Below are 23,804 nucleotides of genomic sequence, written 5' to 3'. Positions count from 1 at the left end.
TTAACATGGATTGATGAAAAGTTGCTATTATATGTATTGTTTATTAATCATCTACTGTATATGTGTACTGTGTATGTGTGTAAGTGAACTTAATTCCTTGTCAATTTGTATACAAGCAGCTGATAATGTCTTAAACTGTTATGTGAAACATTGGTTGTACAGTTAATAAAGTTTTTTTTGATAGTGACAGTTTCACCCTGGATTTTTCTTATGATAAAATGACAAGCAATAGATATTATAATAATAATACATTTTATTTAAAAGCGCCTTTTTTTTACATAGCAGTGTTTCCCATACCATACATCTATTTATTTATGAATAAATTTGGACTGCCACAGTTAGATTTGCCGCTTTTTTTATCATCGTTTTAGTAAATTTTAATTCTGTCTGTAATTATGCATCATGGCATTATGCACCCCCCCACCCACCACCATACAAAACCACAGATAGATCACAGACCTGTGACAAACTTCTCACGTCTGTTATGTCTAATAACAAGCTTATGATACAGGCATTTACAATGGGATTCTCATTATCAAGTGATACTTATTTTTCAAATCTGGTCTAGTCCATCTTAGCCAGTATTATCTGAACTCAGACAGTGTCCTTGTCAAATTCACAAACAAAATACATTGTAACATGGCATGCTACATCTGTCCAGTCGCCCGAGGCCACCATCTCAACACAGTCCTCATCATCGTAAGCATTACTGGGCTCCCCTTTTCCCCATTTGCTGAAAATGGACATGGGAGAGCGGTCCACATAAATGAAAATCCCTTCCACGTCCAGGTCATGAATGCCAACGTAGACTCTGTCCAGACCCATCCCGGTAATGTACCCCGCGAGAGCCGAGTTGGCTCCCTCATCTTTGGGCATGGCCAGGTGCCCTCCCCTCGCCTGGCAGTAGAGCTCAGCATCGGTGTATCGTTTCTCCTCCTTCACCAACAGATAGACCTTACTGTCTGTCTCCTTTATGCCAGCGACAGCTGCAGGGGAGGGCAATGCTGGAAAATGAGCACTTGGATTTCTATTAAATTCACATTGCAGGTCTTTGAGGGTGACGAGGGAAGCATGAAAGGAAGCTTGTAGGACACACACACACACATAAGAAGAAAATAAATTCTTACCATTTTTGATGAATTTCAGTTCAGAGGATAGTTGGGCCACAATGTTGTCCATTTCTCCAATCATCTTTCTTATAGGTGAGCACTCGCATGGGATGCCTAACAAGCCCAGTAGTCATCATTAAAGTCATGTGTGTTATAAGCTGAATATGATAGTTAAGATAAGATATGTCACCTGGCTCTCCATCTGGGCCTCTTGGTCCAGGATCCCCCATGTCTCCTTTTAGACCTTGGGAAAAAAATGTTATTCCAAGTTGACTGAAACTTCCAAATTGTAATGCCTTAGGCAGTGCTTCTCAAATATTGTCAGCTAGTCCAGTTGCATACTGGCCCGTGTTCACAAAACAGTCCAGTGTGAAATGGCGTTTAAGATTAAAACGCATTTCTTTAGCTGGTAAAAAAAATAAAATAATCAGGAACTCCCATACGAGCCAGTGCTAGCAAGTAAACAGAGGAGCAGAGCTTAGGGAAGGGGTGGGGAAGTAGTGCTTGGGGGAGGGCAGAGAGCTTCGCTGACTTACAGCCATGCCCATATAAGGAAGTTCACCCCTCTGTGACATCACAAAGGGCAGTTTTACCACGCCACGAGCATTTTGAGGCATCCCAAACTTCTTTTAGGGCTCATTTCCAAATGTGCAAACCTCATTATCTGAAACTTTGGCATCGTTTAACACGAGAATACAACATTGTAACTACATTTATGGGTCATTATAGGTCATCGCTATACATTTTGAATAAGGAAAAAGCATAATGCTGCTAAAAACAATGCAGGTGTATTTATAGGCTGGAAATATAATCAAATGGGTTGAATGATTTGTGTTTTAAGCATATATTACAAAAAAAAACACAAGTCACTTACCTTTCATTCCACTTGGGCCCACCTTTCCATAACGTCCCATAATGCCTTTCTGTCCTTGAAGTCCAGGTTGACCTGAAAGGTGTGCGTGATAAAGTACTTATGACACAATATGTAGCCCATTAAGCAACTGAAATAGACATTTTGTCCAACAAAATATATACCTACCACAGAATCAATGTGTGTAAAGAGGTTGCACACTCTCCACTTCTCATTAAGGCCTTCAGTAAACACATGTCTACTGCTTTGGATGCTACAAGTCATTTCTCATCCAACCTCTCAGGCTAGTATAAACACTAGGCCAGCGCTGATTAGCTCAGAAGTGACGACACAGTATTGGCCCAAGAAATGTGATCTTTACCCTAGTTATTTTTGTGTAACCATATAATGCATGCCACAACAAAATGTACACAGTGTATTTTCAAGAAAGATAGAATTATACCAGTTTCCCCTGGAGGGCCTACTCTCCCCGGTCTTCCCGGGGCCCCCTTTGGTCCTTTCTCTCCTGGTTCACCTTAAAAAAATAAATAAATAAAATCTTGTTTCGTTTGTGTGACAATTTTTTTTTAAATCATACCTTTGAGTCCTGGGACAAGAATCTGAACAGTACAGGTCTCATCTGTCAAGTGCTGTCCATCTGATGTATGCAATGTCAATACAGTCAGCACACACATGAGGAGGACCGATTGCATGTTCTGCATCTGTCCTTTCATCATTCTACAGGTACTGTTGCTGTACAGATGAAAGGGGTTAAGAATATATATATATATACTGTATATTATTCAAGAATTCATGCTGATGTTCATAAATCTACACTGTCAATATATTTGATGCAAGCACTGTAGATCTGTCTTTGCAAAAACAGCAATATTTATGTATATGTATATTCACTTGCTTCAGAATGAATAATAATAACAGTGCTCTAAATACTCAAATACACATTAGCTGCCATTCCTTAACAAAAATCAGGACTCAATGACATATCTAGAAATAATATTACTTTTTATCATTGTTAAAACTACTCATGCACAAGCATCAGGTATTGAGCATTTTAAATCCAGCATGGCTCACCTGGATTTTGAAGTAAAAGGTAGGGGCAGCTTGGCAGAAAATGGTCGGCTTGAAATGAAACTCGCTTTCCTTCACAAGCACCAAAGAATGCTGGGGCTTGGACATTCATAAACACAGATAGCGTGGGGGCCTTGAAGATAATTGGCTGGGAAAGTTGCTGAGTGATTGACAAGTAGAAGAAGAGTCAGAGTGGGAGTCTGAGGGGAGGTGACCGATAGATACACAAGTAGAAATGCACATTTTTTTCTGACTGAAATGCACATTTTGCAATGTTTTAAATAACACTGGGATGTGCTGTAGTTTAATGTGGTAAGTATAGATTTGTTACCCAAAACAGCAGCTGGGAATAGCCCCATTTGTACAATGCATCAATAGATCTATTGCATATTATTTCTGGATTTGTTAGCCAAAACAGGAGCTAAAGATATTATATATTATTTTGGGAAAGATTTCTTGAAGGAAAGGAACCATCTCTATTTGTACTGACTACTACCTCAAACATATTTCTTCAATGATGTTCGCACATGGACAAAATCCATTGGCGCTAACTTATTTTAATAGTTACTTGCACTTATTTGGACAGATTGTAGTTCTCTCTCACTGAGTTTGTCCACTTGATGGAGGTATTGTCTAAGTAAAGCAAGTGGATCAAGTTAGAAATAAACCAAAACCTCTTGAAAGACCATGCATCATATGATTAGATGTGCTACATATCAGAAATACTCTTTGATTATAATGATAATACATGATAATATATTTCCATCAATATATTATTGACTATGGCATTTCAATTTGCATACATTTGTCACACAAAATATTGTGACATCAATTCTGATGTAATTATATTTTATGGACTTTAAAATAGCATACAAACCAAAATGTGAAGTCGATGCTGTTGTCATGCTGTTGTACCAGTGGCAGTAATGAGATCGAGTCTAAAACTAGAGTATCACATTTCCAAATTTGATACACAAACCTAGCAGTGGCTTTCAAAGGTGGATTGGGTGTCACCTTGAAAAAAATCCTTTAAAAAGTTTTACATTACCTGCCTATAAAGTATTCATGATTCTCAAGGCACCTTAGGCAGTCTTTTCTTTGCAATTGTGTTTACATGTGTCCTAAGTCGAATATCTTTTAGACCTTTTTGGCCTCTGTACGGGACAAACATTTCAACTAAAATGAAATAGAAGCTCTGTCCTCGCAAAATGGATGACATACAGACCAGCTTATTTTATGAGTTTTATGTTTTTATGGGCTATGTATTCAGTTATAGTGTTTTTAAATGTAGAAATGTAGTGTGGATGGACCACTACCGCTAATTTTTTAGTAAAAAAAATGATGAAGAAATGCATGTGTGTAAATACTTCTTGCATTGTTTAGCTAAAAAGTGGAGTGGAATTTTTGGGGAATATATAAAAAACATGAAGTGCTACTGTATAAACTGCTATAAATTCAAAAACATCCAATTTGTTTTATTTTAAATAATATCCTCAAAAATGATATTTTGTTGTCGTAAACGTAACTTCCTGAAATAAGAAATTTCGAGCTGCACCTAAACGCACCTTCAGGGCTTCAGCCATTGTGTGACGTCACCCACGCTCACCGGTGCGAGAAGATCTGTCTTGACATCCATTGAGATGTCAGGTCAGCCCTCGTCCTGGTGGACTCGGACAGAAACACCACAACTGTTTGCGGCTGTCACATATGCGAATGAGGGAACTTAAAACTTTAATTATATTATTTGAAGGATAAGCGGCGAAAGTATCCCGAACGAACTTCTTTACCATTTTGGCAGATATCTATAGCAACAGGTAGGCTACACTTGTATCTTCAATGAATGTATTTTGTTTGTTCTGTTATTGTTTATAGTTAACTTAATTAAATTAATAAAGGGAGTTTCATTACTTACAAGCCAAGGATAGAATGTGTTGTTATCTGCCATGTTTCCAAAAACTGCTAGTTCGAAACCAGATGACGTCACAACAAGGCAGGGGTGCAGCTATAGATTTTGAGTGCTGATGTCGAAACAGGGTGCCGAGAAAGCTTTTGATAGCTTTGGATTATATGACTATAACTTTATTTATAATTTGTCTTTTACATTCCCATCATCACTTTTGTATCACCATAATACATTTTGATTACAAAGTGCCATCTTTTTTGAGGAATACACACCTCTGAACTGCTATGCAACTCCCTGTTAAATCTGATGCATTTTCCATGCGGTTTTGCCTGGCAGGGAACAGGAAAAAGAGGCAGGAAACATGAGAGTGTGTTGCACTGTTCCTGTGTCCATTCTTATGATGGTATGCTTTCAGTTCCCACTCTGTATAAAAGGGCCGGTGATAGCCCACTGATTTGCATTTCCGCAAATAAACACTGTCTTCTTTTTAAATTGGTCAGATTTAGACTTCCCCCGCAAAGGCTCTCGCCTCCATTGTCTGGATTAGGGTCAGATACTAATAGGATTTAGGCTCCAGAATCAACATTACTCATGAGGATTGGCAACAGTTTTGTGTAGAACACTGACGATGCCACAAGCACATTCAGGATGATGCACCTCCTTAAACCTCATTTTGCATTTGCAAACCTTCTGTGAAACATGAACACATTTTTTCCTTTTTCTGTGCATTATAACGCCAGAAAACTAGTTAATATAGCTAATTAAAGATGCATGTCATTGGGACACACCTATTTTGACTACAAAATAGTTGGTGGTTGTTTCCTTTTAGTATTTTAAGTACAAAAAACATGGTTCAGTACTTTGAATCAGGAGCAATCATATACCCTTACCACTTTGTGGTTCAAAATTTACAGCTTCATTATATCACGTTTATTTAAAAATATATTAACTAATAGTGTGTGAACATATGTAAAAGTTACTATGGGGAGTTACTTAATTTCTAGAGGGCTCTTAATTAAAAAAAACTAAATTAAAAAGTGTTGTTAGTTCAAAAACATTTTTAGAAGGTTGCAAACAGGTATTCTATGCTCTGATACTGAAAATATTTCATTGTTTTCACGCAAACATCACCAAAACTCTAAATTAGGGAACAATCATTTCCACCTCGGTTATGCATTGTTAATAGGAACCAAGCATTAAGACAATTAAATGGCTAAGCTGGGCTATTTATTTTCCATTTGTAACAAGTTAAGCTTGACACAAACATTTGTACAAACAAAAGGACTTTTAAATACCACATATGCCTTTTTTCTTTAGATACTTCTGTTACCGTCTGTAATTGTCCACGGTATTTTAGTGTTATTAATCTGGACTGTTTAAAATAGCGTAGTAATAATGGTAACTAATTTACTTAATTAGTTATGTTTACATTTTTTATGCATGTGCATCATGTCAAATCACAGCTCTCTGTTATGACTGCAGATTGAAGCACAATAGCATTGCCACATAGTCACACAGAGTCTGACACACTTTTAGAACTTTATTCTGACCTGAACATATCAACGGCATTGCAAATCCAACACCATATAATGTATGTACTCGGGTGGTATGAAAATTGGTTTAGTGGGGAAATGCTGTTATTTTTTGTGTGTTTTTTTAGTAATCGGACAAATATTACTAATTTACCCCACAAGAATTTATTTTATTTTTATTGGAGCAGACTCCAGTTACCTAGCTACTATCATTCAGGGTATGTTCTAAAGAAAAGGCAAAACAAATACAGGTATGTGCAGTAGACTGCAAGTTACTATCTTTACACTCCCTATTACTTGGTTGATTGAACCTGCTGAGTCAGCTAACCCAATGAACTTCAGTTTGAAGGATACTCCAGCACTTTCCAGCTCCTATCGCCTCTGACATTTGACCACAATCCAATCCCTAACCTAATTGGATACTCCAGCATCACGTCAGCTATAACCAGTGATGTGGCTGTTTTGGGATTAACTTCAGAGAGCTGTTAATGACATTAATGTAGCTTAATGCTTTCACACTGATGGTGCTGTGAGACTTTTGTAAACACCTGATTTTAACTATGTGTACTATTCTAGTGCTATTCTGAGCTCAACTCAATGCAACCTCCAGCGTAAATTCCTTTCTCATGGTTACTCAAGCCTAGGTCACAACTGCTTGTATGGGTTCTTGCAGACTTGCAGTCTTTGTGCAAAAAAACAACAACCAAGAAATGTACAGAGGGTGCACATGTGACACGCTAATTTTCAAGCTGTAGGCTGCCTATAGACCGGCCAAATAGGTTTTTTGTCATGTTAAAGAAACTACTGGTGCTTTTAGGTTGCAAGAGAAATGTCTTACATCTTCTTGTGTCATCCGTACCGCCAAAGTGTGTATTACGTACTATGTTCTGCTGCTGTCAGGTAGGGGCAAAATGTAATTTTTCTTGTACGTCAGACTTCTATGTGTGTCATGCACACATACATATTCGGGATCATCTAATATTCAAATCATTTGCACTGATGATGCTGGAATTTTATTTTCCTTTTTTTTGTCAGTATTTAACAGTATTAGCCATGATGAAACCAGAGAATGAAAGGGGAAGCAAAACAGAACTACATTCAGAGTAATCATGTTATTTTTGCTTTCTTTATGATCAGTTGCAAAGCCGTGCTGACCGGGGCTAAACCATGGAGGATGGGAAGCCAGTGTGGGCCCCCCACCCCACAGATGGGTTCCAGCTGGGCACCATCGTCGACATTGGAGCCGACACACTCACCATAGAACCATTAGGCCAGAAGGGCAAGGTGGGTCATTGCACAAAAACCAGTGAGGTGTTTACAGAAGTCACTGTGAAGTCATTCAAATGTTTACTAATTAAAATAAGTAAAATAACTTACAGAAACAATACTCACAAGAAGTTAGGGATTTCAGGATGAACCTAAAATGTAATATTGTATACAATTTACAGTTAAACTTAATTTGATCTTCTCAAAATTTTGAATTCAACATGTTAAATACTCAATGCGCAACTTGCTGCTATGTGCATATATAGTAATATCCTGTGCATATCCCTAAGTTTTTGTCAGTGGTATATAAACTGCAAATTCTTTCTATGATCTAACTGCGAAAGGCATCAACAAAACAGTGTGTAATGTCTGAAACATGAGAGAGCCGATGTTGAGAGGCATGAATAAATAAAGGCCGAGGCAGCAGGTGTATTGGTAGTGTTGCCTACAGAAGAGCTGCTCATTAGGACATAAAGGCCACCTGTTACACCTTGGTGTGTCTCTGATGTTTACAGCAAACATATACAGTTGCAGCATTTGTTTTTTTTTATTCTAAAAGCTGAAGTATGCTACAGCGAAGTCACTACGAAAGCCCTTTGAGGGCAAACTGATCCATTTTACAGCACTTCAACCAGTGGCGAACCCCTGATGTGCAATTCTGCACCAAAACACTAGGGGTAGTGTTCTTCTGACAGTTAGCAATCGCAGCTCCCTTTTCTCTTTGATTGGCGAGCTTCCGCTGTAATGATAAACAATGGTGACTGGTGACATTCACATAAAACTACCTGTTGGTGTTGTAACACTGGTGTTCATGAACACACCACTCTGTGAATGTTATTGTGAAAGTGTTGTCATTACAAGTGCAGCGAGTGAGACGTGTGTAGGACATCAGCTGCCTACTGTGTTGAAACTGAGCCCTACTGTTGGCATTAAGGTGGACAGTTAAATTTAAAAAGAGGCTTTGTGTGACTCTATCCGGATGCTACAGTGTTATATTGGTGTTCATATTTGCAAACGTTTTTTTTTACACCGGAGTTACACCGGAGGGTTTGGAGAGGGCAAAGCCAGCCGGCATCACATGGAGCAGGAGTATAATTCAGTTTTAAGTGTTCCCATCTATATGGCTGTAATCTTTCACCACTGAGGGACTGCACAGTGACCTAGTGGTGAGGATGTTGGCCACAAAGTCAGGAGATCTGGAAGATTTGGGTTTGAATCGCCATTGGGCATCTCTGTGTGGAGTTTGCATGTTCTCCCCTGCGTGAGGGTTTTCTCTGGGTACTCCAGTTTCCTCCCACATTCCAAAAACATGCATGTTACGTTAATTGGTGACTGTAAATTGTCCATAGATGAATGAATGAATGTGAGTGTGAATGAGTGTGCCCTGCAATTTACTGTTCAGTCCAGGGTGTTCCTCTCACCTCTCACCCCTGTGACCTTTGTGAGGATAAGTGTAATAGAAAACGGATGGATGGGTTCCCACTGAATGCTCCTTAATTACTGAGCATATTTTTTCTCTAATGAGCATGACAGTGAAATGCATTCCAATGGCTATGAACTTCAGCATCAGTTTATCCTAACTCTGTGCCATTCAATGAGGGGAATGAAAGGCCCATTGAGTGTTTTTTTTTTGTTTTTATTGCAGTGCTGAGCTCATTAGCAGGTCCGCTCAGTACACAACCCTCACCCTGGCTGCCGCTTCTTTGTCAATTTTATTGCTTCGACATCTGTCATGCAGTTGTTATTGTGTCCGATTTGAGGCAAGATAGTGTCAAGAGCACACAATGCAGATTCTGTTTATGCTTCTAGTTTGTTTGTGAAACTAAAGCATGGATGATGTCATGTACTCAACAGGGATGCGTATTAAAAAGGAAAATGTTTTATACAGCAATCATGCTCACCGGAGCAGAGCTCTTGCCCCGCCTCCATCTGTGCATAAAGAAGGGGAGAGGAGCCCCCATAAAAGTGTTGCCACCTTGGCCACCAATGTCCATTGGTTGGCGTTATTTTGCTAAACCTCCTGGAATGATGGCAAACTTTGAATTAATTTGCTTCACTCTGTTTTTTCACAGTAGCAGCGAGATTGCTGCAATGTTGTTTTAAATCGCTGGAAGCGTGGCGGACATTAAACTGTACTGTATGTATTATGCAATGTTCTCTGACTGGTTTATTGCTGCCAGCATATGTATCATGTCACTGTGTCAGTGGTGCCTCTGGCTCGAAGTCAGCTGTGATAGGCTCCAGCATACTCCTGCGACCATAATCAGGATAAGCGGTATGGAAAATGGATGGATGCATATATTATATTCAAAAAGAGAATTTACTATTTTTGCTGTTACTTTTTGATGAAACAAACAAGTTTGCATGCATATTTGACTTGGACTTTGTCAAAACTCACTTATGGAATATATGTATATCGGGATATATATCATATATTGTAAATTCAGTATTGTAATATTAAAATGACATATTGTAAATATGTCGGGATATGAGTTTTGGCCCATATCGCCCAGACGCATCATCAGTACATGCACTCTTTAGTTTGGAGTCTGGCTTTCTTTTATAATGCAGCAATTTGATTGGTTCCCACAGGACCGCCATCATCTCGCTCAGTCAGACAGTCAGTCAGGGGTGTTCAGATCCTCTTGCGCTTCGCACCAAATTATTCATCATCTTGCCATGTCTGCCCTTGTTTTTCTCACAGCTGGCTTGTTCCATTCAGTTTATTTCCATTCACATGTACAATAGAGTGAGAATATCAGTCAGTAATTCTGCCCAGGAATGACAAACACTCACCATTACTGTGATATTAAAGCATGATGAATGATTCATGTTTATGCATGCTTAACTTAGCTTTTTATGATGTTTAATTTATCTCTGTTTTCCACAACCCTAATGAACATTTTATCTCATTGTTGCTCCTCTAAGAACTCCAGCTGGAATATTCGTATCCTCGATTAACTATGGGAAATATACAATCACTCATGAATATATAGTTATTTTTGTATTCATTTTAAATACTAAGTGTGTTTCCACGTCATTATCATTACAGTGAATTAACCAAAGTCAATTCTGTCAGTCCATTCTGTAATACTGGTTGACTTCTCAGATGTTCAGATTTTGTGTTCAACATTTTTTTGCAATAGAAAATATAGTAAAGTGACTGAATTCATTTTATTATTATTATTATATCATTAAAACACTGTTAATGGTACAGGATTAAAGTAACATTTTCACTGCCAAAAAGAAGTTAAACACTGTATAATAAACATAAATAAAGTTAAACTTTAGTTTATAAAGCTAAACTTTGTTTTACAGAGCAATACTGCCGATCTGTGGCATTTTATACTGTAGGTGTTAGACTGTAACTTTCAATGTATTTAAAGAATAATGCTTAAATTTTTTATAAGCACTTTTTTTAGACAAAATCCATAGTTGTCTTCCTTTGACAGGAAACTAGTTCAAACTGACTCATCCGATCAGTGAATCGTTATACCCATTTCTAATACAGACCTTTCTTGCGCCGATGAGCCAAGTGTTCCCAGCAGAAGACGACGTCACCAAACATGTCGAGGATAACTGTAAGTTCGCTTGTCATTCATCTCTCGCTGCTTCTTAATTTTAATAGTAATCTTATTTGTTTTGTCTTTTCAGGCTCCCTTATGTATTTGAATGAAGCCACTCTCCTCAATAACGTCAAAGTGCGATACAATAAGGAACACATATATGTAAGTTTGCACTGTCTCCAGTCCTACCTTAGCATGTCTGAAATGTGTAGATGTTGTGTTAGCGCCCAGCTGCTGCCAACCATTAGCATTACAGGAGAATGGTGCAGGATCTAAGGTAGAGGGGCGTGTGGATTATTTTTGTTCCCCAGGGTAGGGAGAAGGACCAGGTGGTGAAAAGGGAAAGACAGTTAGCTAATGTTCACAGAGTGACTGTCAGACACTATCCCTATTCTCACTTGGGAAATGAGCGACAGGTGGTAATTTGGACCAGCTTTCTTGGGCTTTTTATTAATATTTTTTGTTTTACTGTAAAGTGTCAATATTTTACATTTCTATCACTCTGATCTTATAATATCTGATCTTCTTTTTTGCAGACTTATGTGGCCAATATATTGATAGCTGTCAATCCTTACTACGACATCCCCAAACTATATGGGCCCGAAGCCATCAAGTCTTACCAGGGGAAATCACTGGGGACTCTGCCCCCACACGTCTATGCAGTAGGTGAGAGAATGAAACACAAAAATGTAAAAACAACATTTAGAAATTGTTTTTAAGAATAGTAGCAATATTGGCATTGCTGTATTAATTTGTGGTATTTGTGGTAGTACTAATTATAACAGGGCATTTATTTCCCAAATATGAAAACTCATTTAAATAACAACTTAATTTTTTAACTTTAATAATGATTTGGAGTGCATGCAAAAGCAGAAAAGAAAATGAATTATTTACAAGTATACTTTTGTCCCTCACTACATCATGGTTCGAACATCACTCTCGCTGTATTGCTTTGTTTCAGAAATGTATTGTATTAATCACCGTTTTGTTGTTGACTCTAGCCTATTAGTTGGATTAACTTGTTAGCTCAGTAGTTTTCTCTATGCAATGAGCGGTGGGCATCTCTTATGTCTCTGCCATGATCTCGTAGCCTGCGCATTAATGATACAATGTGGTGTAAACAAAGATTAATAAAGTCTAGAGGTGGAGGCATGAAATAATTACAGGTACAGTGTTGTAATTGTGGTAAGAAGCAAACTGCTCAGCCAACATTAACTCATTCCCTCAACCCTACAAAACTCACTCAAAATTCCACATTAATTCATAATGAATATGTGTATGAACATGTTTTTTCACTGTTGTTGTTGTTGTTTGGGTTAGCTGACAAGGCCTACAGGGACATGAAGGTTCTAAAAATGAGTCAGTCCATCATAGTTTCTGGTGAATCCGGTGCTGGAAAAACTGAAAACACCAAGTTTGTTCTCAGGTATGAACCTTAAAAACACCTTCATTCAGACTACATCTTCAGTTATGAACTTTGATGTCCTGTTCATCTTCTTTGTGTTATCTTTCATTTTTCATCGTCATTGTTTTTGTCATGTTAATTGTGTCCCGATCCTGTAGATATCTGACCACAACTTACGGGAGTGGTCAGGATATTGATGAGAGAATTGTTGAAGGTAGTAAAAATGCATCAACAAAGTTCACACAGCAAAGAGGCACATAGTGATCCTAACTGTATGTTTTTCTGCCATCAGCAAATCCCCTTCTGGAGGCGTTCGGAAATGCTAAGACAGTCCGGAATAATAACAGTAGTCGCTTTGGGAAGTTTGTGGAAATCCACTTCAATGATAAGGTCATAAATGATTAGATGGTCCTGCTCAGTCTATTTTGTGAAACATTTCATTAAATGGCTTATTGTACTCTTGTGTTGCCAGAATGCAGTTGTGGGTGGATTTGTCTCTCATTATTTGCTGGAAAAGTCGAGGATTTGCATGCAAAGCAACGATGAGAGGAACTACCACATCTTCTACAGGCTGTGTGCCGGAGCGTCTGAGGACATCAAGAAGAAACTGCACCTTGACTCTCCTGATAGTTTTAAAGTTAGTGCATTTTTGCATGTTAGTGCAGCACATTTTTTGTTGTTATTTTTCCTTCAATGTTGCTTTATACTCACATTAAATAATTGGTAGTAATAGGGCCACACAAGGCTGCATGGTGGATAGCGTGCAGGCCACAAAGCTAGGAGACCCAAGTTCGATTCCATTTGATTACTCCGGCTTACTCCCAAATTTCAAAAACATTCCAAATTGTCCATAGGTATGAATGTGAGTGTGAATGGTTGTTTGTCTATATGTGCCCTGTGATTGGCTGGGGACCAGTCCAGGGTGTACCGCGCCTCTCGCCCGAAGACAGCTGGGATAGGCTCCAGCATGCCCACGACACTCGTGAGGATAAGCTGTATAGAAAATGAATGAATGAATGAAAGGGCCACACAAAACAAATACAAGGAAAATAATCTCATAAAGGGGAATCATATGATTTTATTCTTGCAATTAAAATTTGTAATGTCACAATTAGTAAGACTACAAATATTCCAACTTTTTTGCTTATGAGTTGCTACTTTAATGCAAGTTTACAGACCTAACATGGCTTAACTACATTTTGTTCTCAAATTACAACTTCTATCCACCAATTCTCTATGCTGCTTGTCCTCACTGAGGTTGTGGGGTGTGCTGGAGCCTATCCCAGCTGACTCAGGGCAAGAAACAGGGTCATCCTGGACTGGTCTCCAGACAATTACAGAATTTTAAAACTGGATTTTTATGAAATTATTGGATTTGTCATGTAAAATTATTACATTGTTGTCCTAATTACTCCTTTTGATTTGACTTTATCATACTAGGGTTATTTTTGTTGTTGAGGGTTTACAATGTTCTGTACAGTATTACTAAAATGGAGTGCAGGTCAGTGACAATTTCATGAAAAACCACTAGATGTCAGAGTAACACACACATTTTGTGATCTCTTCATACTAATGATGGGAAGGTCAGTGCCAGTCTCAGAGCATGCTGTATTGCCGAGGTAACCCAACCAATCCCTAATTTTGTGTCATTTATAGCCACATATTTTAGCAAATACAATGGTTTGGGCCTTACAATTAGGCCTTACAATTGCATAATTTTGTGCATTTGTTCTGTCACAAAAATATTTCTTACTTGAATCAAACGTTTAATTGCACAAAAACAAATGGAGAAAACACTGTATACAAATCAACACTACTAAAAATGTGAATAAACTCAGTATAGCTAAAAGAATACAGTAAATGGTTAGTAATGTGCAATACTCCATTCTGTTGATATATAGATACAGATATAGACCTACCACAAGAATAAACACAAATTAACAATTCACACACGCTCTGTTTACAATGGGCAATCGTTTCAACAGAGTGAGACTGACTGAATGAGAAGGGTGCCGCATTGCACACTTATCCAGGCTTAAGAAAAATTGGTTCCCACCAACCATGTTTCATTTAGACAAGATTTCAATAATTTAGTGTTCATGGTGTTCCTGCTAATGATATAAATTACCATTACTTGAGAATCAAAAGGGAGCATACATCATCGCATAAAGAGCTGGTCTTGAAAGTGTCGATATTTCAGTATCGATCCGCAAATCACGTTAGATGCCTCAGCTTGAATGGGCTGATGTGATCCCTGGCGTAATGTCGTAATGTGTGCCCAAAACAAGTTTTGATGCTTTCTTCACTTGAGCAGAGCTGAGTGGTAGGAAATAGTCAATAAAGTCAATACTGCAAAAAGAGCAAAACTATCATTGGCTCTCATTCGAACCCTGTGGACTTTTGTCCCTAAAGCACTCCTGTGTCCAAGAACTTGTTTCGTCCATTTTTAAACAATGTAATAATATGAACAACATTACAAAAAACAAAAACATTTTAAATAAACATAGAAGGTAACTTAAATATATCATCACACTAATAACAATCTGATACTGATGCTAATTTGTTATTGTGGTGCAAAAAATAATGCAAAAGGGGGCAAATAAAATGGGACTTCGGGGAATTAGAGCCAGACAGCTCTTTCACCCATCCCTATTTCATAGAGCTTTAAATCATAGTCTTCCCAATTTGGATTAACAGATTTTTTGGAAATTAAATGTATTTTTATGCAGTAATCAGATCAGTGGGTGCATACTTAATAGATAATAAATAAACACATTCATCAGTCAGACACCACTCATACTAAAAAAACAACAACTTTAGGTATTTACAACGGTGTCATTAAATCAAGTCCCTTAGGTGGCAGCAACATCAACAAAGACAATTACTTGACGTTATTGCCCTGCGGTCAGCAGTGAGTCTTTCACATGGTGACAAGCAATTCAGAAATCTCCCTCAGGTTTCCTGGCAAGAGTGAAATGCTCATTGATTTCTTAACTAAGTATGAAATTGATTTCTTGTTTATTTTATTTTTTTATGTGTGTTGCAGTATTTGAATCGAGGGTGCACCAGATACTTTGCCAGCACAGACTCTGATAAGCAAATTATGCAGAACCGCAAAAGTCCTGAGGTAAAGGCAGTTTCTCTTTCATTTTCCTTAAGTGTTATCTGTCACGGGGTGTCTAGGGTTGGGCCCCAGATGCAGAGGAAGGCCAACAGGAGTTGCAGTTTAAGTCCTTTAATAGGCAAAGTCCAAGAAAAAACTGCCCAGAGGGCAACACAAGGTGGTGGCGAGGAAAGCCACGGTGACAAACAAAAAAAATCTCGCCACACAGCACAGCTAACAGAAACTATCATATAGAACAGCGGGAGGCTGGCTGGACGGCTAGGGAGAGCTGGGTAGACTGAAGCACCAGTAGGTTAGCAGGATACAATAACGAGGAACCAGCGACTCCCGCTGCAAGCAGCGGCCTTAAATGGGCAGTTGATTAGATGGGCTTCAGGTGTGCCCAGTCCTCCCGCCTCCAGCCCGCTCCAGGACATCTGGAAAACATGGAAAAGCAAACCAGGAGAAGGCAGGAACTAGCAAGCTGGAGGCAGGAGCAGAACTGTGAGAGTTATCCAAACAACAGTGCTATTTGCTGAATGCAAGGAAAATGTACATTGACGTACTATTTGATAAGTGACGCAACAGATCATAACAGCAGCAAGTGCTTTGATTTGTGCAACAAAGCTTGCAAGATGTGTGTAATTAATATCATGGAAAAATGAAAAACATTGGTATGATGTGTTGCTCTCTACGGGACTAATTAGGAGTACAGTCCAAAGAGGGTATTAAATGCTTAAGAGGGTTTAGGAATTATTGGGTCAGAAGTGTGCTCATCAAATTAATTAATTAATGCGTCTAGTCATGATAATGTTAACTACTCAGGTTTATCGCTCTATCAGGGATGGGCATAATAATCCATTAATTCATCATTAAGAATTCTACCAAGGCATTCAGGCAAAGTGGTGTGCATAGATTCAGCTCTTAACTAAAGCAGAGAGCAACAGGACTCCAGCTAGCCACCAATCCGAAAGACATCAGCAGCATTACAGGAGAAACAGGAGTTCAGAACAATCATAAAGTGTGATTGTCCCAGCAATTGATTAATGGAGCATTCATTTTCACATCAAGGAACCCATTCCTTACATTGTAAATTTACTAAATTTACCCTTGTAACATGTATTGAAATGTAAACCTGCTAACTGTACATTTATCTGCTCTACCTCATATTGATGTTATAATAGGACAATAAGGTGAACTATATCTTCTTTTTTTTATCTACGATGAGTGATTATTACTTTTTCTGTTTTTCCCTGCTGCAGTTTGTGTTGCAAGTTGCATGCTCTCTCAGTACTGGGTGGTGTTTGTTCAACCAATTGTAGTTATATTGTGTTAGTTTTCAATTGAGAATATTTTAAGTAAGGTAGGTTTGTCCATAGGTAGCAAGGAGTGGAAGGGTGTGGCATGCCTCTTTATATATTCTTGCATTACGCACAGTATGTCTTTTTCGTTTCCAAGGCATGAACTTTAAACTATAAATCTCTTGAAGGGTGATATTTACTGCTGGTGGAGGCTCTTTATTTTATTTAGTATGCTGTGCAATAAAGAAAGCATTTTTTTTTTCAACCTCCACTTGTGACATCTCCAGCATATAAAGGTGGGCGCTCTGAAGGACCCTCTTCTTGATGACCAGGGCGACTTTAACAGGATGTGTGTAGCCATGAAGAGGATTGGCCTGGATGACACGGAGAAGCTAGACCTCTTCAGGGTTGTTGCTGGAGTTCTGCACCTGGGCAATATTGATTTTGAGGAAACGGGTAGCAGCTCAGGTTGGACATATTCTGTTTGTAATTACATAATTAATATATTTAATTGTATTTGATTTTTTTTTACATTTGATTTATTGATACATTGAATATATTTAATTTTGTTTGTCATTAGATTTAGATATATTGTGAGGAATGAACAAAGTAGGAAAATCTTTTGTGGATTATATATGCAGTATTATTAAAAATAATGGTGTTTGTAGGTGGCTGCGTTCTGAAGAATCAGTCCAGGCAAACTTTGGAATACTGCGCCGACCTGCTGGGTCTGGATCAGGATGACTTGAGAATCAGTCTCACAACGAGGGTTATGCTTACGACAGCAGGGGGCGCCAAGGGAACGGTTATAAAGTAAGAACCCCTACTAGTATGCCACTTAATTGTGAGTATAATCACGTCACCTGTGCAAAAGGGAGCTAGTCCATAACCGACCTGAGAAAAGGTAAATAATTGATTTGAAGTAAATGCAAAAAGGAAATACATATAGGTAAAGTGAGAGCTTTTTGTCAATGTCTATGTAGCCGGGGTTCATAAACAAATGGTTTCCTACAACCCCACTAAAATACATCATGAATGACGTGATTGTACTACAGCAAACATGCATCACAAAGCCCATTACAAAGAAATTGTGTGCCTGCTTTACTATCTATAAAATAGCTTTCAGCATTTTACTGTCAATTGGTGACCCAACATCAATTGACCCATTTCGAGAAACCTTCCTGCCTTAAAGAGAACCCTCAGGTTTTCCTTGTATAATAGAACGCACAATGAGGTCTATGCATATAATATTGAGGATGCCATGTTGCATTATAATGCCATCAAGTAGTTGCAGTTGGAGCTTAGGCTTACCAGCGGCTAACTGAGTCCACTACCAGTATGACCGTAATGCCACACTGTACTGCTTCTGCAATCCGTCTATGTCTGTCAAATAAATGAATAAATGCATCGGTCTTACATGGACAGCATTGTAAATTTACCAGAAGCTCATCTGCTTCCTCTGCCATCAGGGTCGCATCCAAGGCTGTAACTCCAGGAGTGGCTGGTTCACATCCCAGCGCAATAACATTTAGGTTTTTTTTTCCCACACACTTCTACAGGGTCCCAGCATTTGGCCTTTGGAGTCTTTTATAACCTACCACACCCTGTTAGCCCTTTTAGCAGAATGGTGATGAGAACACAGCCAACAGATACTTTAGAAGTTGTTTACATCCACAAGCAATTTCCCAATGCGCCCTCCTCTTCTTATGAGTGGGAAAGCTGTGAAATTACAGAAAATGAAAGAAAATTGCCACCAAACACAGCGTGGCATTATGCTGATACTCAATGATAGCAGACACAACAATCGAATGATTTCTGTGTGCAATTATTAATGTCATTGTAGTCCAACATAGCAGCCCCAAGGGCCATGATATAAAACAAAAGTGAAAATGTATAGAGTAGAACCTTGGTTTTCGTCAATAATCCATTCCTAAAAGTTAGGCTAAACCGAAACGTACAAAAGCCACATCGATTTTTCCCCCCCAAAATAACATGCAGTTGTCCCTCACTACATCATGGTTAGAGCATTGCAATATGAGAGGAAACTGGAGTACCCGAAGAAAGCCCACGCATGCAAACTCCACACAGAGATGGCTGAGGGTGGAATTGAACTCGGGTCTCCCAGCTGTGAGGCCTGCGCACTAACCACCATGGTAACTTTAAATTGATTTAATTTGCATTTGACATAATTGAAGTTAAGCAAGCAGATATTAAAATTAGCTTTTTCTTTTTCTCAAGCTGCTGCATTTCCTGTGAAATCTTCTGGTGACTGCCACTTTGAAAAATCCTGATAGTCAAACTTATCTCAAAACGGAGAGTTCCCTAAGAGTGAGATGGTGTTACATTGTATTAATAATGTCTTCTGTCAGTTCGTGTGTTAAATGCCAGTTCAAACGTGAATATAAAAGGCAGATATTGCATACTGCTGTATATGTCCTTCATACTGCACATTATCCCCAGCTCACTTATTCAGTGCAGAATACAGTCTATAGTGGCACTGCTCTCATATACGTGGTGGAGTTGCGGTATTTGAGCAATCGGACCAGACTTGATAGTTAATATTGCAAGAGGGCCAGATGCTGGCCTGGCCTGGAAGTGTTTCCCCCACATGAATAATGCAGGAGGTATCTGAGGAGGCAGGCAAGTGTATCGCTTCAACACAGTTCAAAAAAGAAGCCCCCCCCCCGCCCCCCCCCCCAACTGTCTGGAGGAGGGAGGCGATGCTTGTTAACATCACATGTGTTTTATAAGACCTGCAGCATTTAAATTGCTCCAACATCCTGGGTAATGTGACTGATTGGTAAACTTTGCTTTTTTATGCTATTTATGACTAAGCGGTTGGAATTTGAAATAAGAGAAACACGGGGAAATATAGATCAATGATAGCTAAAAGGCTGATCTATTAATATTAAACTCTTCTTCTCCCATCTGGGACAAGCAAGTTGAACTGTGGGTCACTGTGGGCTTGCACTTTGTCCTTACAGTCCACCCTGCTAAATAATGAATTAAAAAAACGTGTTGAAAATGCCATTCGAGTCAAGTAGAGTTCACATTTCATTAGAGTTCACAGTTCACTTTCCATTCATCTTTGGCTTGACTTGAAGGTTGACCACGTTGCTCAAAACAAAGATCTGGAAAGAAGCAAAACTGCACTCTTGTGGTTGAGTACTCCTAATTTAAATAATAAATACTTATGTGCCCCTTGGTACTGTTTACTTGGCATTTTTGCCAGAGAGACAGACTACACAGTCAAGAAAGAAGAACTTATTGGGACTTAATTGGGCAACCTTCATAACATATTACGTGACATAACTCTATCCGCCCATCCATTTTCCATGCCGCTTGTCCTCACTAGGGTTGCAAGGGGAAGACTTTTTGGGCAAGAAGCAGGGTACACCCTGTTTGTGCAGGAGGAAACCCAGCATGCAAACATACAGAGGGAACATGTAAACTCAAAGAGATTCAAGAGATTCATTTTCCCAATCTCTTGACTGTGGGCACCTTGAGGTCCATGTGATCTATGACAAATATTTATCTGCTCGGGATGAATTTGTAGGTTATTTTTCTGTTCTGTTTTATCTACCATCTTAGATTTCACAAAAAGCTAGTAAAATGTACTTATAAACGGCACCATTGTCACACATAATGAGGAAGACAGCAGTTCAGCAACACATTACTTCCAATGCTTTTTGTCTTGCATATTTGTCATTTCTGCATGTTTTTTGCTGTCATTTTAACACGGGCCCTTACATTGGGACCATGTAACAGTCTCACACGGGATACACAAGATCGAATGATTGGGTTCACAAACTGTACTAGCATAGCAGATGAGAACAGGGAAGCAAGAAGCCGACCAGATTGATGATAATAAATGTGTTATGGAAGTGGCAGTGTACGAGCCATTATTGGAAATACACATTAAGTGCTGTACACACACGGTAAACCCTGCAATTCATCCTACCTTGGTGTTCCCAGCGTCGGCATCAGTGAGTGATGTTTCTTTTTTTCCATCTGAGTTGGACAGCTGCATCTGTGTTAATGTCCCAACAGCAGCTGTTCTACAGAAACAGTCTACATTTAATCAAAGATATTTAATAATTATCTGATCAAAGCACGTAGGTGTTCGGACTTGTCTGCACCCTTAATCACTGTTAACATTAATCATCATCGACATTAATAAGAGCAGCACCGGGTCTGCTTGGGCAGGTGTCCGACTACAGTGCAACTTCAGTGCCACAGCAGGCGGCTCCCTCTGTTCTATATACTGGTTCTCCTGATCTCCGGAGTGGCACCGGGGCTGCCCGGAGTATGATGAAGTGCTGGGGCGATCATAACTCTACCTCATAACACACCTCATAAATAGAGGACATCTGTGTTGATCCGTTTTGGGACTCTGTTAAATAAAAGGTTTGTGCAGCCAATTTTGTTCTTGTACTTTTGCTAAAATTAATGTTAAAATCTTGTCTCATTGTCATGGACCCATTTTGTGTCTTGTCTCATCTTGTGAGTTGGGTGTCTCGTTACACCCTTACTTCTTCCCAGAATTATTTTTCACAAAGCTTTATATTTTTTTTCTCATAATTTTACAATTTTATTCTCACAAAACTCTGACTCACAACAGAAAATTGAAAATGAATGAATAATATTAACATTTTTGCTTTACAATTTTTTTCTTTTTTTGTATTATTGTTATTGGTGCTGTGTTTTGGACACCTCTTTATTCAATGAACCAAATGTCACCCTTGCTCTAAGTTTGTGCCTGTGCAAATTTGTTTAATAGCTAAACAAAATACTCCAAAGGAGAATGTGCCTGACACTCTTACTTTGTGTGCCCCTTCTAGGGTGCCTTTAAAGGTGGAACAAGCTAACAATGCCCGCGATGCTCTCGCCAAGGCCGTTTACAGCCGCCTCTTTGATCATGTGGTCAAACGGGTGAACCAGTGCTTCCCTTTCAAGAGTTCTACAAGCTTCATCGGCGTGTTGGACATTGCTGGCTTTGGTAATGAAGTGATTTTAGAAAAAGCAAGTTCCAAGGATGACTTTTAATAGCCTTTTTGCAGTTCATCTTTTTGAAGGGAACAGTGTGTACTCTGTTTTTTTCATACAGCAATTTGGGATCTGGTAAAATGCCAGAAAATCATACTTTTGCCACATTATTTTTTTGTTGTTCTCTTTTCTCAGAGTACTTTGAGCACAACAGCTTTGAGCAGTTCTGTATCAATTACTGCAACGAGAAACTGCAGCAGTTCTTCAATGAGCGCATCCTCAAAGAGGTACAAAACAGCATTATTTATTTGGGTTTTATTCATCCTGAGATACCTGCTTTGTCAAGTCATGAACTGACAACTTAGTTACCTTTTAGTGAGACAGGACATCGTGGATATCTCTACTACTACTCTACTATCTCTGCATTTTCTACATTCTTCAATTTGAATGCAAATTTCTCAGGGGGTGTTATGATGCTTGTTCTTTTTTTCCTGTGATGTCTGTATGTTATTTCCTTCCAAAAATGACCAAGATTTGCATTGAATATGCTGGACCTATGTTTATATTTGTGTAGGAACAGGAGCTCTATCAAAAGGAAGGACTGGGAGTGAACGAAGTGCATTATGTTGACAATCAGGACTGTATAGGTACGATCTTCAATGTCTGTTTCACTCCTACACAGAAGACTGTGCAAAAGCAATGCAATACTTGATGTACTATGATAGACCCCTCAGATGTTGGTTAGAATGAGCCCACGCATGACTGTAGGATTGGCATTGAACCCTTTTAAATCAACTTCATTACATTTTTATCTGTTTAACCTGTTGCAATCTTGCTGAAACTTTTCAGTTATTAAGATTTCTTACCATGAAAAGAAAAAAGGGGAAAATTGTGACAACAAACGTTATAAAAAACATTAATAAATAAAAAACATATAAAATAAAAACATTTTAAATTGAAATAGAAATGTTTAAATTCTATATTTTATTTATTTAAATAAAATGTGAATTTTTTTTTAAATTTATACAAGAGAATAAGCACAGGGGGAAAAAAACTTGATTATGATTATCACATCATTTACTCCAAACTAAGGTGTGGGATTGAAAATGGGCCACCGGTCAGTTTTTATTAGGTCAGCAACAGTCAGAGTAAAATGATGTACTGTAAGTAAATTTATTGATCATCCAAAAGAAAATGGCTTTTTGATTTATCCCTGTTGCAGTAATTGTGTTGTATCATTTGTTTGTGTACAGCATATCTTGACGGTAGAGCAATTCATGATATATTTTAGCAGGTTTTGGTCCTGGGGAGGAGCTAGATTCATACTCTGGGTCAAATGATATAAAACTCAACTATTGAGTAGATTTTACTCTGTTTTTTTAGTAAATCAAACTGAACACATTTTAAATGTACTTAAATATATTAAGCCTATCCCAGCTGACTAACCTAACCTAACATGCATGTTTGAAATATAGGAAGAAACAGGAGTACTTGGAGAAAACCTATGCACACATAGGGAGAACATGCGAACTACACTCAGCCCAAGTGGAGACCTGAATGCGGATCTCTGGACTGTGTTGCCAACATTCTAATCACTCGTCCACCGTGCGGCTAAGTTGATTCTAATGAAACAATGAAAGCATGTTCTGTCCAAAATGACTACTTTTTAATTGAAATATGCCATAGGTTCATTT

At 38.6% G+C, this 23,804-nt stretch overlaps 2 protein-coding genes across 4 annotated transcripts in view; one reads left to right on the top strand and one right to left on the bottom strand.

Annotated features, from left to right (window-relative positions):
* Positions 1 to 440: 440 nt before the first annotated feature.
* colec11 (collectin sub-family member 11) lies at positions 441 to 3,202 on the bottom strand. Of its 2 annotated transcripts, none has more exons than XM_078796000.1 (7): positions 3,052 to 3,202; positions 2,558 to 2,712; positions 2,423 to 2,494; positions 1,984 to 2,055; positions 1,300 to 1,353; positions 1,128 to 1,223; positions 441 to 1,004 (listed from the first exon to the last, which is right to left on the bottom strand). In XM_078796000.1, the coding sequence occupies exons 2-7, from the start codon at positions 2,694 to 2,696 to the stop codon at positions 595 to 597; spliced, it is 843 nt and encodes a 280-aa protein (XP_078652126.1). In that variant the 5' UTR covers positions 2,697 to 2,712; positions 3,052 to 3,202; the 3' UTR covers positions 441 to 594. The 2 variants fall into 2 exon arrangements, with proteins under 2 accessions (XP_078652126.1, XP_057946702.2); XM_058090719.2 differs by having other exon boundaries at positions 441 to 986.
* Positions 3,203 to 4,659: 1,457 nt separating this feature from the next.
* Positions 4,660 to 23,804, top strand: part of LOC131140366 (unconventional myosin-VI) — a 48,218-nt gene continuing 29,073 nt past the window's right edge. For both annotated transcript variants that reach the window (XM_058090718.2, XM_058090717.2), the window contains exons 1-15: positions 4,660 to 4,862; positions 7,621 to 7,767; positions 11,261 to 11,330; positions 11,404 to 11,477; positions 11,852 to 11,981; positions 12,636 to 12,741; positions 12,879 to 12,934; positions 13,013 to 13,110; positions 13,193 to 13,357; positions 15,767 to 15,847; positions 17,412 to 17,592; positions 17,793 to 17,937; positions 21,966 to 22,123; positions 22,306 to 22,397; positions 22,685 to 22,757. In XM_058090718.2, the coding sequence (XP_057946701.1) occupies positions 7,651 to 7,767; positions 11,261 to 11,330; positions 11,404 to 11,477; positions 11,852 to 11,981; positions 12,636 to 12,741; positions 12,879 to 12,934; positions 13,013 to 13,110; positions 13,193 to 13,357; positions 15,767 to 15,847; positions 17,412 to 17,592; positions 17,793 to 17,937; positions 21,966 to 22,123; positions 22,306 to 22,397; positions 22,685 to 22,757 (1,546 nt within the window). In that variant the 5' untranslated portion in view covers positions 4,660 to 4,862; positions 7,621 to 7,650. The remainder of the gene's footprint in view (positions 4,863 to 7,620; positions 7,768 to 11,260; positions 11,331 to 11,403; positions 11,478 to 11,851; positions 11,982 to 12,635; positions 12,742 to 12,878; positions 12,935 to 13,012; positions 13,111 to 13,192; positions 13,358 to 15,766; positions 15,848 to 17,411; positions 17,593 to 17,792; positions 17,938 to 21,965; positions 22,124 to 22,305; positions 22,398 to 22,684; positions 22,758 to 23,804) is intronic.

This window comes from Doryrhamphus excisus, linkage group LG14 (assembly GCF_037039965.1).
Source record: "Doryrhamphus excisus strain RoL-2023G ecotype Guam linkage group LG14, RoL_Dexc_Guam_v1.1, whole genome shotgun sequence".
Classification (NCBI taxonomy): Eukaryota; Metazoa; Chordata; class Actinopteri; order Syngnathiformes; family Syngnathidae; genus Doryrhamphus; species Doryrhamphus excisus.
This window is presented reverse-complemented; position numbering and strand designations above follow the sequence as displayed.

Coding starts and splice junctions, on each gene's coding strand:
- colec11 (XM_078796000.1), bottom strand. CDS start 2,696: ATGATGAAAGGACAGATGCAGAACATGCAATCGGTCCTCCTCATGTGT. Junction 1,224..1,299: donor AGGCCCAGATGGAGAGCCAG/GTGACATATCTT, acceptor TGGGCTTGTTAG/GCATCCCATGCGAGTGCTCA. Junction 1,005..1,127: donor ACTGAAATTCATCAAAAATG/GTAAGAATTTAT, acceptor CTCATTTTCCAG/CATTGCCCTCCCCTGCAGCT.